Source organism: Drosophila biarmipes, chromosome 3L, assembly GCF_025231255.1.
Source record: "Drosophila biarmipes strain raj3 chromosome 3L, RU_DBia_V1.1, whole genome shotgun sequence".
NCBI classification, from domain to species: Eukaryota; Metazoa; Arthropoda; class Insecta; order Diptera; family Drosophilidae; genus Drosophila; species Drosophila biarmipes.
This window is the reverse complement of record NC_066613.1, coordinates 13,314,804-13,329,718: the sequence shown is the minus strand read 5'-3', so window position 1 is coordinate 13,329,718 and position 14,915 is coordinate 13,314,804. Positions and strand designations below refer to the sequence as shown.

General features: G+C 46.8%; 3 protein-coding genes across 7 annotated transcripts in view; 2 read left to right on the top strand and 1 right to left on the bottom strand.

Annotated features, from left to right (window-relative positions):
• Positions 1-2,534, bottom strand: part of LOC108028492 (adenylyl cyclase 78C) — a 32,940-nt gene extending 30,406 nt beyond the window's left edge. For 2 of the 4 annotated variants that reach the window (XM_050885965.1, XM_050885967.1), the window contains exon 1: positions 2,345-2,534. The gene's annotated coding sequence lies outside the window, so the exon portion shown is untranslated. Of the gene's footprint in view, positions 1-1,915; positions 2,304-2,344 lie in introns of those variants that run through there. The other 2 variants (XM_050885966.1, XM_017100366.3) reach the window with 2 other exon arrangements.
• A 1,594-nt stretch (positions 2,535-4,128) lies between these two features.
• LOC108028764 (probable asparagine synthetase [glutamine-hydrolyzing]) lies at positions 4,129-6,140 on the top strand. Its single transcript, XM_017100739.3, has one exon. The coding sequence runs from the start codon at positions 4,216-4,218 to the stop codon at positions 5,890-5,892; it is 1,677 nt and encodes a 558-aa protein (XP_016956228.1). The 5' UTR covers positions 4,129-4,215; the 3' UTR covers positions 5,893-6,140.
• Positions 6,141-7,269: 1,129 nt separating this feature from the next.
• On the top strand, positions 7,270-14,915 carry LOC108028247 (CLIP-associating protein). Of its 2 annotated transcripts, none has more exons than XM_017099930.3 (2): positions 7,270-7,942; positions 9,804-14,915. In XM_017099930.3, exon 2 carries the CDS (start codon positions 9,841-9,843, stop codon positions 14,314-14,316), a length of 4,476 nt encoding a protein of 1,491 aa, XP_016955419.1. In that variant the 5' UTR covers positions 7,270-7,942; positions 9,804-9,840; the 3' UTR covers positions 14,317-14,915. The 2 variants fall into 2 exon arrangements, with proteins under 2 accessions (XP_016955419.1, XP_050741703.1); XM_050885746.1 differs by lacking the exon at positions 7,270-7,942 and adding an exon at positions 9,585-9,700.

Sequence of the window (14,915 nt, the reverse complement as noted above, 5' to 3'; positions counted from 1 at the left end):
TTCAAGTCCATTTTTGACGCCTATGAATGTTTTTACTTTAATTCTTTATTGCGTTGCAAGTGTAAAAACAAAAGAATTAAAAAACCCAAGAACAATAAAATATTTCAATGGACAAGCTTGTCATTTTTTATAAACCCCTTTTGTCCCCATTCACTTTTATACTTTTTCAATTTAAGCACACAGCTTTCGGCTTTCATTCAGCTTTTATTTAAGAAGTCCCAGCTTACAGAGGGGATTAAATTAACTACCTATTAGCCTCTGACCCGCCCTTCAACCTCCCGGCCAGGTGTATCTTTTTTAAGCCACCTCTTTTCGTCCCGGACAGGAACTCGCCGCTTGTTATGCACCATTCTCATCAGCCCGAGAGGGCCAGTTAATTTCACCTTTCAGGAACTAATCCTGCAGACGGGATCGGGCTTAATGCCCGCACATGCCGACAAGCTCGGCGGCATAATGCGTCAAATTGCTAATTAAGAACTGCAGCAGAGACAACTTTTTGCCCCGATTAGTGGCCATGTCATTAGGGCCGGGTTCAGGTCCGGGAAAGGGGGTCGCAGCCCGGCCAAAAAGAAGCGAAAAAGGTCTGAGCTTGCGTGTTAAGATATTTGATTATGACAAACAGCCACACACACGGTCGCTCGCTCACACACACACATACCAATTAGCCGAGGGCGTGTCCTTTTGGGCTGAAAAGTAGACTACACATATAGTTTTATTGTGTTTCGCTACTGGTCATTCAACTATTTGCGCCAAAAGCCGAATTTGTGTCACGTCACAAGGGGGTGGGGCAAAAAATAAAACTAATTAAGAGCTTAAAGATAGCGACTGTGGGCGAAAGGGCTATTAAAAATAGTCCTTGTGGAGGCTGCACACGCCTATTTTTAGGGTCACCTCGGGTCAGGCACTCCGCCCGGCTAGACACCAGGTGGGCGGCAGGTCTTGTTCGGGAGGCGGTGGCTTCCTAATCAACCCCCGCATTCGAACGGGGTTTCGAAACCACCAATTTATTTGCGTTTTGCCCGCTGCGCACAAAGTTTTTTGGGCAGCTCACTGAGGCTGCAGTAATGCGAATTGATTTCCGCCGGCTGCAGACAACACGGTTATCCATTTCTGCCGCATCCGGATCCGAATCCGTATCCTTGCGGCACATCACACAACAACAAGCCACAACAATGCACTGGGGAAATAGTCACGAGAAAAGATTCAGAATTTTTGTTCTTAATATAAATGCATTAAGTTATGCTTAAGTAAGAGATATATATATTTTTAAGCAAAAATGTGTATAATAAAAAAGTTATTTTAAATCAGAGGCCAGACTGTTTAGCTCTAATTTTACTCTCGTCTTAAGCATGTTTATAAAATATGTTATCAACAAAGTGACGAATATGAATAACCTAAGCCAAAGCGTCGACATTCTTATTCACAGTCACTTGAATTCGTCGGATTCCTACTTCTTAAGAATTCAAAAGAAAATGTTAAAAACATATTGATTTCAAAAATATTTTTTCTAAATGCAGTACATTCATCTCCCTTCATCCCACTCGCTGTGAAAAACTTCCAATTCGAATTTTACGCCCAAATACTTGGGGAAATTGTTGATTTGATTTTGGGCGCGCGAAAACTTTTTAATTAATTGGCCCCCGACTTGGCAGTTGCTCTATTTGCCCACGATTTTATGGCAATGTACTGCATCTCGATCTGGTAAATGGGTCTTGGGCCATTTGAATTCGTACAAAACAGCAAACGTGACCCAAAAGTTGGTGGCCCGTGCTTGGCCCATCTCCCTGGAACTCCGGAAACGGACGTGACAGTAATAGGTCATGCTCGATTCCCTTCGATTTTCGGGCTGGGCGCCAATAAAAAGTTTGCTTTATTTGATTTTGATTTGATATTTTGGAGCAGCCCGCAAATTTACCTTCACTTTTCGCGCTGGAAGTTGTGCCCGTTTTATGGTTTTCGGCCAGCGAAGCGGGGCAAACTTTTCTGATGAGATTCGGAATTCAAGATTGACATGTCTTCAATTTATTTTCCATTTCAAGGGAGCATTTTAATCGAGTCACAAAATTGACAATCATTTTTATATGAAAAAAAAATCAGTTATGCTTTTTCACTTTTTATATTGTTATTCTAATTTATGAGTCAATAGAATTTGCCACTTTACTGTATTGATAACACAATGTTAATGAATTCATAGCACTATAAAATAAAGTTCTGGTTTACATGAATCTTTATACGTTACAAAGTAGGAAGAGTGCCTTTTGTGTCGACACTCTTATTATAAACTTTCTCAAAACGCCTTTGAACCTTTCAAGCGTCTGCCTGGAGCCGTTTTATTTTTACGCACAATTTCCGGCGGTGATTCCCCGCCCGGAGTCACTTTTCACTTCTCAGCTCTGCAGCCTCCATTTCGGCAGCCTAACTCAATTTAAAATTCTTTTCAATTAATTCAATTTCGACTAATTACACGCACTTAGCACCTTGACGGCGTGTTTCCAAAGGGAAATTCAAATCACCGTAGCGGGCGCACAAAGGACTTCCGATCCGCGTCGCCTGCCGAGTGACAATGCGTCGTATACGCAACTTCCTGCCGCACAGTGTCGCGTTCCATCGGCAACTGAATTGAAAGGCCGCTCGTCGCCGACCAAACGACTTTGGAAGCAACAAGCGCGCACGCCAAAAGCCCAGGAGCGCATCTTGGGCCCCGGGGGCTGTAAATCTTGGGGTACGCTTGCCGTGGCTCGCACCATGCGTTATGACATCACTGTACAAATTCGTCAGCCAGTGTTAGATGCGTAATTAAAACGTCTGCATAATTAAACACGGCAGATTTGTGTTTATCTGCGGCCACTTGACATATTTATCGCATGGGCCGGAGTCGCAGTCGAAAGGCGGCGACGTGGACCACTGGCAACCACCTGTTAGCTTGGCGCCATGTTGATAACAGCGCGCTGTTTGCGGGAGCTTTTGGATAACAGAATGTTATTGTATTAGGATGGTCAAGGGAGCTTTTATTAACATGTCCTGAGATGTCACAGACTCAGATATTTGTACTTCATAGTTTCAGGTAAATTCCTTAAGTAACTGACTTAATTTGAAATACCTTTTATACATTCAATTTCATTTTTTCCTGGCCTATATTTTCTTAAATAATTATCCAATATTTGCCTATAGCTAACACTTAGTTATTATATAAAACCATTATCAAATAGTATTTCTAAAATAAATGTATTATTGGCCTAAACAAAATGTTATATGTAGTAAATCCAATAAGGGTTCATTTTTAATTTAATGTATGGGCAACATTTTTCGAACTAAGGTACATTAATGTATTATTAACATAGTCAGAGCAAAAGAGCAAAACTGCTACGGAGACTGAAATAAAATAAACCGGTATCCCTCTCAGTTTTTGATTTTATTCACACTTTTTCATGTGCCTGGCACTCAGGTAATACGAGTAACAATGAGAGAAGTACAGAACCTCGATGTTTTGATGAAAAACGGTTACATATTTAATCATATATTTATTACAGATGAAACTCTAGTACCTATAGTAACCTTTATTCATTTGAATCTTGTTAAAAATAATATAACATTTTTTTTTTTGAGTCTCAAAAGAAATTACAAGGTATTTCTTAAACAAAATAATTGTAGTAGTTACTAATTAAATAAGAATCGTTTTTAGAAAGTGTTATTCACTCATACATATAAATAGGTATACCCCTACAAAGAGTGAAGTGGATGACGAAATCGCTGATAAAGAAAAATCAGCTGTGAATCGGAGAGTATCCACAGAGCATAAAAAAGAGCGCGGCAAACAGTAAACAGACTTTCCGGCATATTCTTTATCAGGTCTTGGCCCACTAAAACCTGAACCACTTGTGATAAGGCTTTGTTAAGCCTTTAAGACTGCAATAAAATCGTTTATAGTGCTTTCGATTGACAGACTAAAATTTTCCTCTGCAGATTTTATTTTAAGAGGGGCGAGAATCTAGAAGCAGGGTGACGAACCTAGAAGCACGTGAAAACATACTGATTAGTTGAGAGCATAAACGAGAAATGCCGAGGTATACACCATGCAAAGAGTGCCGGAGCCAGAGAGCTGCGGCAATAAATAAGAGCGCTCCCCAGGAATTGCCTTCATTCAGTTTTCGGACTTTGCTAAGTGCGGACCTCGCTTGGAAGAATACTAAAAAAATAAACTGTAGAAAACCAACAATGTGCGGCATATTTTCAATATTTTCGAGGGATGGGGAACCTGTTCCCCCGCAAGTTCTCTACGGCAGCAAGCACAGTCTAAGGGAACTGGCCTATCGCCAGAGTGGAAAACAGCGGCATCGTGGTCCGGACTCCACCGGGGTCTACGTGATTCCCTCGGAGGGAGTGGCCATGGTGCACGAGCGCCTGCGAATCGTGGGCGTGGAAATGGGCGACCAGCCATTCGTCTCTGAGGATGGCAACCTCGTCCTGGTGGCCAACGGAGAGATCTACAACTATCTGGAACTTGCGGCGGAGATTGCGAAGAAACGTGGCACTTACAAGCCCAAAAGCGATTGTCATGTGATACTGGAACTGTACCAGGATTATGGCAAGGATCTGCTGCAGTTCATCACGGGAATGTTCGCCTTTGCCTTGTACGATCGTAGAACCAAGGAAGTTCTTATCGCTCGCGATCCCTTTGGCATAATACCCCTGTACGTGGGAGAGGATCCGGCGGGTAACCTTTGGGTGGCCTCCGAGATGAAGTGCCTGGTGGATGCCTGCTCCAAGGTGGAGACCTTCACGCCTGGCGAGGCTCGATTTGGTAAAGTTGGTCAGCTGAAAACCTGCTGGCAGTTCGAGCAGCCCTGGATCAAGGAGGTGCCCACCCAACCCTGCGATTTGGCTCTGCTCCGAGCCAACTTGGAGTCGGCGGTGCGCAGTCATCTGCAATGCGACGTCCACCTGGGAGCTCTTCTCTCCGGCGGAGTGGATTCCAGCCTCATAGCCTCCATTGCCACGAAGATAATGCGCGAAAGGGATCCCAACTTCAGGCTGAAGACCTTCTCGGTGGGCCTGAAGGATGCCCCCGACTTCCAGGCTGCCCGAAATGTGGCCAAGTATATAGACAGCGACCACAAGGAGATCATCTTCGGGATCGATGAGGCTCTGGATGGCATTCGTGATATAGTTTACCACCTGGAAACGTACGACGTGACCACCGTGCGATGCAGCTTACCCATGCTGCTGCTGGCCAGATATATCAAGAGCACGGGCATTAAGATGATCCTCTCCGGCGAGGGAGCCGATGAGATCTTCGGCGGCTACTTGTACTTCCACAAGGCTCCCAACTACCAGGATTTCCACGAGGAGCTGGTGAAGAGAGTGCGCCAGCTGCATTTATCCGACTGTTTGAGGGCCAACAAAGTGGCCATGGCCAAGGGAGTGGAGCTGCGAGTGCCCTTCCTGGACACCGGGTTCGTTAACCATGTGATGCAGATCCGGCCGGAGGACAAGATACCGGGAGCTCTCAACAAATTCGGTGGAGAACAGCAAAAGCGATTGGAGAAGTACATCCTGCGAGCCGCCTTTGCGGATAACTATCTGCCCAACGATGTCCTGTGGCGGCAGAAGGAGCAGTTCTCCGACGGAGTGGGCTATGATTGGATCGACAACATCCGCCGGGTGGCCACCAGCCACGTAAGCGACGAGGAATTCGCCGGAGCCGCCCTGCGGTTCCCCTTCAACACGCCCACCACCAAGGAGGCCTTCTACTATCGTTGCATTTTCGCCGAGCAATTTCCCGGGGAATCAGCCGCCCGGACCGTAACAAGATGGGTGCCACGCCTCGATTGGGGCTGTCCGGAGGATCCATCCGGACGGGCGCAGGCCGTCCACCAGGTCAACAAAGACTGATAGAACCTTAATTAAGCTAGTCTAGTCTAGGGAATTCCAATCAGCATCTGCCGAGAAATGTACAGTAAATATCTTTAATTGGTAGGCAACCCGAGAGGTGTTCGAAATGTTTATATATGCATTTATTCTGTCACTTGATAACGCAGCCATTACAGATACTGCCATATGTTGATCACCGACACGTGCGCTCCACTTGGCAACTAAGTAGGGAACCAGCTGGCGTCAATTACAATTAATGTGCACAGTAATGAATATTGTTATTTACTAAACAAAACCGTCAATCAAGCCAATTGGGATGTGTGCTCGCTGCTATCTGTAGATATGCATATATTACTTAAGCGTTAAGTGGGGCTTGATTAAGCATTCTATATTTGCATCGCTGATAGCAATTACACATTTTATAAATTTAAGCTTTGATTAATCGTTTACTCTAAAGAAATTATTATTTTTAATAATAACTGAAGAAAAATAACCAGATTAAAAATTTTGGGAAACATTCTTACTAAAATTTTGCGAAATTAAAATAAAAAAAATTAACAAATGTTTTATATGTAATAATATATTTTATTAGTCGGACAAAAAGAGTCGATGTTTAATAAAATTATATAAAAACAAAAGCAACAGTTGTTTTACTATTCTCAACGAATTTTACTTGAGTTCTCCATATGGAGACCTTCACGTTGATATAAAAACTGATAAAATTCCACAAGCACTACGAACTTGCATGAAATTACGTCACGCTGGCGATACAAGCCGGCAATGAGCCCCAGGTTATTTTTTAAACATAAGTTTTCAAACATTTAAAGATAACAGTCAAACAGTTGGCAACGCGACGTGGAAGTGTGACCGCAGACATCGTGGTCGCTTGTGGTATATTAAATACTTTACTATATTTAAAAAATATAATTATAAATAAATATATTTTTCCTATTGATACCTTTTTTAAAGTAATCAAAATCTGTTTAGTAAATTTCACTACCTTATAAAGATATTTTTTATTTAAGCGAATCTTTGCAAGAATTTGAGGTTACCATGAGTATAGCGTGCTGTAGATGTGGTTTTTGCTGTCACAAGCATTCGCCGCTGATGTGCCAGACAGTTTCGTAAATACATAATTTAATATTCTCGTTTATGTTTATTCTGCAATATAAAATTTGTATTGTAAAAATTTATTATCACGATCATAAAAAAAAAAAAAATTTGAAAAAAAATTATATAGGTAGAAGAAACCCTTGAGATTATTTTTGAAAGAAATGGTATTTAAAAGGTATTTTAAAAGCACTGAAATGGTATTTATTTTTGGGCCAGCTAGTATTTTATCGATAGTCCTCTTCCTCTTCGATTTCATGGGGCGCTCTATCCAAACTATCGATAGTTTTTTTTGCAACGCAACGGGGTGGCGAAACGCTGCTGAAATTAAGCTGAAAACCGTGTAATATACCCGCAAGCCGTGGCCAAACAGCAAATCGATGCCTAATAGGAGCAAAATGTGATGTTTGCCGGGCACAGCAAACGCTCGGCGACCGCAAACACAGTGCAAAAACAGAGCCTCTGACCTGACCCCAAGCGCGTCACCCGAAAGAGGGAGAGAGCGAGAGTGGGAGGGAGAAAAACTAGCGCTGCCCCGAAGACGTTGGAATTTCGTGAACGGTTTGTTGTTGCAGCCCAGCAATAACGGTAGAGACAGCAGCAACAACAAATACCAATGACAAAGTGAAACCGACTGCGCTGCCCCACAAACAACAAGAGCAAACAAAACAAAACTGTGATCTCTGCTTTAAATTTTTATTTCGCGGGGCAATTGTTCAATTTGGCTGTGCTCGAAAGTAAATTTAGTCAACTCGTAACGCGTATTTGCGGTGTTTGGCAACGCTTTTTCCAACCGACGACTGGAAAATCAATTCTTCGGCTTGCCAAAGGGCAACAACAACTAGCAGTTGTTGAAGTTTTTTTCTGCTGCTGCGGCCCAGCCCAAAACAAAAAAGCCAAGAAGAAGAGGAGGAGGAGAAATATTAAAGAGAAGAAGCAGCGCAGCCGGATTTGCAAATAGGTATGTGTGTGTGTGTGAGTGTGTGAGAGTGCGTATCACGAAGATACAACAACAAATTGTGTTAAAATAAGACACTTTTCCGCTCTTTCTCCGCTCACTTACTCTCTCTCCTCGTGACATTTAGCCGCTGAATGACGTCGCCTTCGCCGGCGATTCTTCAACAATTAATTAACCAAAAATATCGGACGACCAGCTGCTGGCAAACATTTTGTTAGGCTCGTTTTAACCTCGAATACCAGCACTTTGATTAGCAAGTTCATATCTTATCGCCGCGAAAAACCCTGAAAAATAGTTACGAAAGCAAGTTTTGTTGATGTTTTTTATAAATAGAAAATTGCGTATGCAAATGCTAATTTTTAGTGGAATGAGAAACCGATTCTCTCCGCATTCTCGCTCTCGTTCGCTCTCAACAAGTCGCTGTTGTTGCTTAGCAATTTAGATATATTATCTCATTCTGCCCAGTCCATTGTGGCACTGAAAGAAAAACTTACTAGCGGCAGTTTTCCACCAAATGCCAGCACTTGATTTATTAATATTTGTGGCTGTGGCCTTAGTTTGGCCATAACTTATTGGTTTTAAACGAACAGCAAAAGATCTACACTTATAGTTATGGGCAGATTATTCGTAGAAAAAAATCCAACTTTGCTGTGCAGTGCATATAAATAATAATACTCTCCGCACGCAAGTTGTGGTTTTGTGACGGCAGCGAACAATGCCAAAAATGTTGCTGTTCGAATCCCAAATCCAAATCCGAATCTCCCCATATATAAATCCATAGACAGAGCACGTTGCTTCCTGTCCACCACCCACCATCCCCTGACTTCGTCACGCTCTCGGCGCCCCTGAGATGATTCACGTTTCGTGCACGTAACAACGCCCCACCATCTGGGTGTCCGTAGCCCCCGGAACCCCCTCCGGCGACTCTGGCAGTCAAGTATCCAAGTATCCGTGCAGCCGCACATCCATGTAGCCACATAGCCATGTATCCAAGCCTATCGCCACCCGCACAGCCGTTCACCTACATTTCCAGCTCTCCTCTCCACTCCGCCAACGTACTCCTCTCTCTCGATTTATCGCTATTCTGGCTCTGTGACTTCACCTCACACGCAAATTGTTGGCCAACTAACTGGCTGTTGCTGCTTCTTGGGTCTCCATTGCGCACGAGCAGACCACAATTAAAGGGCGACCCATGGGCATGTGCAGGAATTGGCGGGAACATTTTATCAGGGAGGATAGGACATCATATTAGTCACTGCTTTTGAATTCTAGACAACAGATACCTTGGATCTCCTTGTTTTTTATGTAGAAACTAAAGAGCTAGTACGATTTTCAATACAAACACCATGCACAACTCGTATCATACCATTTCCTCAGTAAGCCCTACATACCATCATCATCTTTGGAGCTATTATTTGTGTTATAGTGTTATTGAAAGTTTACAGAGTGCGGATTAATAAACATTAAATTTCCATTGAAAAGGCTTGTTGTAGTGAAACAATTAGACTTCCTTGGTATCACTATCCTTACAAATAAAGCGTTGAAATGTTTATAACCCAAACTCCAAAAAAGAATTATCAAGTCAGACATACACAAGTTTTCAAAACGTAGAATGGCATTCCTACCACAAAACTTCAGTTCGCTTTATACTGTACACTTGTAAACAGTCTGTCGTATACAAACAACACACTTTTTTCACTCCTCTGAAATCGTTCCTGTTCTTGCCATCAATTTCGTATTTAATAGCCCTTCAGTTTTATGGTACCAGCATCCTTGCACCAAAATTTGACCCAGTCTCATGCAATTTTAATTTAATTTGGCAAAGACTGCAGCAAGACTAACACAACTGCCTGGTTTATTTCAGTTGCCGCTGCACGGAGGACGGATAGACACCCGGAACGATGGCCTACCGCAAGCCCAGCGATCTGGATGGCTTCATCCAGCAGATGCCCAAGGCGGATATGCGCGTGAAGGTGCAGCTCGCCGAGGATCTGGTGACATTCCTGAGCGACGACACAAACTCGATTGTCTGCACGGACATGGGCTTCCTCATCGACGGCTTGATGCCCTGGCTGACCGGCAGCCACTTCAAGATTGCACAAAAGTCCCTGGAGGCGTTCTCGGAGCTCATTAAGCGACTGGGCAGCGATTTCAACGCATACACAGCCACCGTTCTGCCACATGTGATCGATCGGTTGGGCGACAGTAGGGACACAGTGCGCGAGAAGGCGCAACTTCTGCTGCGCGACCTCATGGAGCACCGAGTGCTTCCGCCCCAGGCGCTGATAGACAAGCTGGCCACCAGCTGCTTCAAGCACAAGAACGCCAAGGTACGCGAGGAGTTCCTGCAGACAATTGTGAATGCGCTTCATGAGTACGGCACCCAGCAGTTGAGCGTGCGCGTCTATATTCCACCAGTTTGTGCCCTGCTCGGGGATCCCACGGTCAATGTGAGGGAAGCTGCCATTCAGACGCTGGTCGAGATCTACAAACACGTGGGGGACCGCCTTCGACCAGATCTGCGTCGCATGGATGACGTACCTGCCTCCAAACTGGCCATGTTGGAGCAGAAGTTTGACCAGGTCAAGCAAGAGGGCCTACTGTTGCCTTCAGCCCTGAAAAACACCAACGGCAATGGCAATGGAGTTGGCTTGGATGAGGCTGACAACATTGGGTTGAGGGAGCGACCCACCCGAATGATCAAGCGGCCACTGCACTCGGCTGTCTCGTCTTCACTGCGCTCCAAACCCAGTACGAACGATGTGAGTGGTGATGCCGGCGCCGTGACCATGGAGACCTTCGAGGCCAGCTTTGAGACGGTCCCACAGTTGAACATATTCCACGCCAAGGACATGGACGACATCTACAAGCAAGTACTAGTGATCATCAGCGATAAAAACGCCGACTGGGAGAAACGCGTGGATGCGTTAAAGAAGATCCGGGCGTTGCTTATACTCAGCTATCACACCCAGCCGCAATTTGTGGCGGTGCAGCTAAAGGAGCTGTCGCTGAGCTTTGTGGATATCCTCAAGGAAGAGTTGCGCTCACAGGTGATCCGCGAGGCGTGTATCACCATCGCCTATATGTCCAAGACGTTAAGGAACAAGTTGGACGCCTTCAGCTGGAGCATTTTGGAGCACCTGATCAATCTTATACAGAACAGCGCAAAGGTCATAGCGTCAGCGTCCACTTTGGCTCTGAAGTACATAATCAAGTATACCCACGCGCCGAAGCTGCTCAAGATCTACACGGACACGCTAAATCAGTCAAAGTCAAAGGACATAAGATCCACTCTCTGCGAGCTGATGGTGCTGCTCTTCGAGGAGTGGCAGACCAAAGCGCTGGAGAGGCATGCCACTGTTCTAAGGGACACCTTGAAGAAGTCCATTGGCGATGCGGACAGCGATGCTCGCCGCCATTCCAGATGTGCTTACTGGGCTTTCAGACGGCACTTTCCAGAACTGGCAGATCAGATTTATGGTACTCTAGACATAGCTGCTCAGCGAGCATTGGAAAAAGAGCGAGAGGGCGGAGGAGGAGGAGGAATTGTGGCTCCACCGGAAACAAGACGAACTGTATCCCGCATTGGCCGAACCCCTGGAACTCTGCAGAAGCCAACGCCCAGTATGAGATCCATTTCGGCGGTGGACACTGCTGCTGCCCAAAGAGCCAAAGCCAGGGCGCAATATACGCTCTATTCGAGGCAGAGGAAGCCACTGGGTCCCAGCAATTCCCAGCAGGCACCTATGACTGGAGCAGCGGCCAGTGGGTCCCTCCCCAGGCCACGTCTAAATTCCAATAGCGGTAGCACGCCGGCCACCACGCCGGGATCGGTAACGCCACGCCCCCGTGGACGAGCAGGTGTGTCTCAATCGCAGCCAGGATCACGTTCTACCTCGCCAAGCACTAAGCTGCGGGATCAATACGGCGGAATTAGTAACTACTATCGTGGAGCCACTGGCGCCATACCCAAAAAGGCCTCTGGAATTCCACGCAGCACAGCCAGCTCCAGAGAAACGAGTCCAACTAGGTCAGGAGGTGGCCTGATGAAGCGCAGTATGTACTCCACAGGAGCGGGATCTCGACGCACGCCTGAGAGGAATAACCCTGTGAGACCATCGGCGGCAGCTCGACTTCTGGCGCAGTCCCGAGAAGCAGAGCACACACTTGGCGGTGCAGAGGATGGACAACCGGACTATGTGTCCGGGGACTACATGCGCAGCGGTGGAATGCGGATGGGCAGGAAGCTCCTGGGTCGCGATGAGTCCGATGACATCGATTCCGAAGCCAGTTCTGTGTGCTCGGAGCGATCTTTCGATTCGAGCTACACTAGAGGCAATAAATCCAACTACTCGCTCAGCGGGAGCCACACCCGATTGGACTGGAGCACGCAGCGGGCGCCTTTTGACGACATCGAGACTATAATTCAGTTCTGCGCCTCAACGCATTGGTCTGAAAGAAAAGATGGGCTCATAAGCCTCACCCAGTATCTAGCCGATGGAAAGGAGCTCACTCAGCAGCAGTTGCAATGCGTTCTGGACATGTTCCGCAAGATGTTCATGGACACGCACACCAAGGTGTACTCGCTGTTCCTGGATACGGTCACTGAGCTGATACTGGTCCATGCGCCCGAGCTGCACGACTGGCTCTTCATCCTGCTGACGCGACTGTTCAACAAACTGGGCACCGATCTCCTCAACTCGATGCACAGCAAGATCTGGAAGACGCTACAGGTGGTGCACGAGTACTTCCCCACGCAGTTGCAGCTCAAGGAGCTATTCAGGATTATCTCGGACTCCACGCAGACGCCGACAACCAAGACGCGTATCGCCATCCTGCGCTTCCTCACGGATTTGGCCAACACATACTGCAAGGGCAGCGATTTCCCCAGCGACCAGAGCCAGGCATGCGAGCGGACGGTCCTTAAGTTGGCCCAGCTGGCAGCGGACCAGAAGTCGATGGAACTGCGCTCCCAGGCCAGGAGCTGCCTGGTTGCCCTGTATAACCTTAACACGCCGCAAATGACCCGGCTATTGGCCAATCTGCCAAAAGGATACCAGGACTCGGCCCGCTCCTGCATCCAGTCGCACATGCGGCGGCAAAGCCAAAGTGGCAATTCGGGTGCCAACTCGCCTAGTAGCTCTCCATTGAGCAGTAGCAGTCCCAAACCCCTGCAAAGTCCCTCTGTGGGCCCGTTTGCGTCGCTGCAGAGCCACCATCAGCTCAGCCTGAGCTCCACTAGTCCCCGCTCGCGGCAGTCCTCCGTGGAGCAGGAGCTGCTCTTCTCCTCGGAGTTGGACATTCAGCACAACATTCAGAAGACGTCGGAGGAGATCCGGCACTGCTTTGGCGGTCAGTACCAGACGGCGCTGGCGCCCAATGGCTTCAATGGACACCTGCAGTATCACGATCAGGGCCAGCAGGACTCGTGTGCCTCCCTGTCTTCCAACTCCAAGACGCAGTCGTCGGCCAACACCACGCAGTCGAACACTCCGGAGTCGGCTACCATGCGTCTAGATAACCTGGACCGGGATAGAACCACTCAAAATGCCAAGTCGCCGCAGCCAACTGGCGATGCCAAGGTGCACGTGGTCTCGCTCAGTATGGCGGAGAATGGAGAGCTCATCCTGCCCAGCGATCTGATGGAGAGCGAAGTGGTGCGTGTGGCCTTGACCTTAACGAAGGACCAGCCCGTGGAGCTGCTGCAGACGTCGCTGACAAACCTCGGGATCTGCATCAAGGGCGGCAACTGTGAGCTGCCGAACAAACACTTCAGATCTATCATGCGAATGCTGCTCAACATTCTGGAGGCGGACCACACGGACGTGGTGATTGCCGGCCTGCACGTGCTCAGCAAGATCATGCGCAGCAACAAGATGCGCCACAACTGGATGCACTTCCTGGAGCTGATCCTGCTGAAGATCATCCAGTGCTATCAGCACAGCAAGGAGGCCTTGCGGGAAATCGACTCGATGATACCAAGGATAGCACCATCCCTGCCGCTGGACCTGTCTATCAACATTGTCAATCCGGTGATTGCGACGGGCGAGTTCCCCACCAATCTGTGCGCCATCAAGATCCTGCTGGAGGTGACCGAGCACCATGGCACGGAGATCACGGACGCCCACCTGGATATTGTGTTCCCCAATCTGGCGCGATCGGCGGACGACATGCAATCGATGGTGCGTAAGGCGGCGGTCTTCTGCATCGTTAAGCTGTACTTTGTCCTGGGTGAGGAGAAGGTCAAGCCGAAGCTGTCTGTGCTGAATCCCAGCAAGGTGAGGCTGCTCAACGTGTACATTGAGAAGCAGCGCAACTGCATCGGCGGCGGCGGTGGAGGCTCGACGAAGAACTCATCGGCGGCATCCTCGTCATGATTGCGGGGGTCTTCGCCAGGATTCCTGCACCAGCACCTTAAACAAGACACGGACGGAGTTGCGTCCCTCGGCCTACGAAGGAAGTGAGGAGCGGCGGACATTTAATGATATATAATACATAAACTAATTATTTATAACTAATTATTACCGACGATCCAACGATCGATGCGTATATAAAGCAGACGCAAAGCGATAAAACCAGCTAATTGTACTAAAAGTGTAGCCAACTCCGCAATCCTCACCCTCACCCGTATACTATTAATCCCTCAGTCGCTCAGTTGTATGTGTTTTCACCAGCTCCTAATTACCTACTATGCTTCTGTTTAGTTTGTAAGCCTATATTTCGCTCCGCCGATTTGGGAGCCCAGGAGCCTTTGTATCCCTATTTCGTTTCCGCTCAACTAAATTCTAATCACTATTATTATTACTACGATTCTGCTCTTCTTACAACTGAACTATTTTTGTAATTAATTTAAAAACACAAACCCACACAAAATGATAAAAACAATAAACAACTTCTAGGTTATGTTATAATATTTATAAATTAATTAAACGAATAAAACAGTTAAAAACAAAAGTCCCAACATGTAAACAACAAA

Coding starts and splice junctions, on each gene's coding strand:
- LOC108028247 (XM_017099930.3), top strand. CDS start 9,841: ATGGCCTACCGCAAGCCCAGCGATCTGGATGGCTTCATCCAGCAGATG.
- LOC108028764 (XM_017100739.3), top strand. CDS start 4,216: ATGTGCGGCATATTTTCAATATTTTCGAGGGATGGGGAACCTGTTCCC.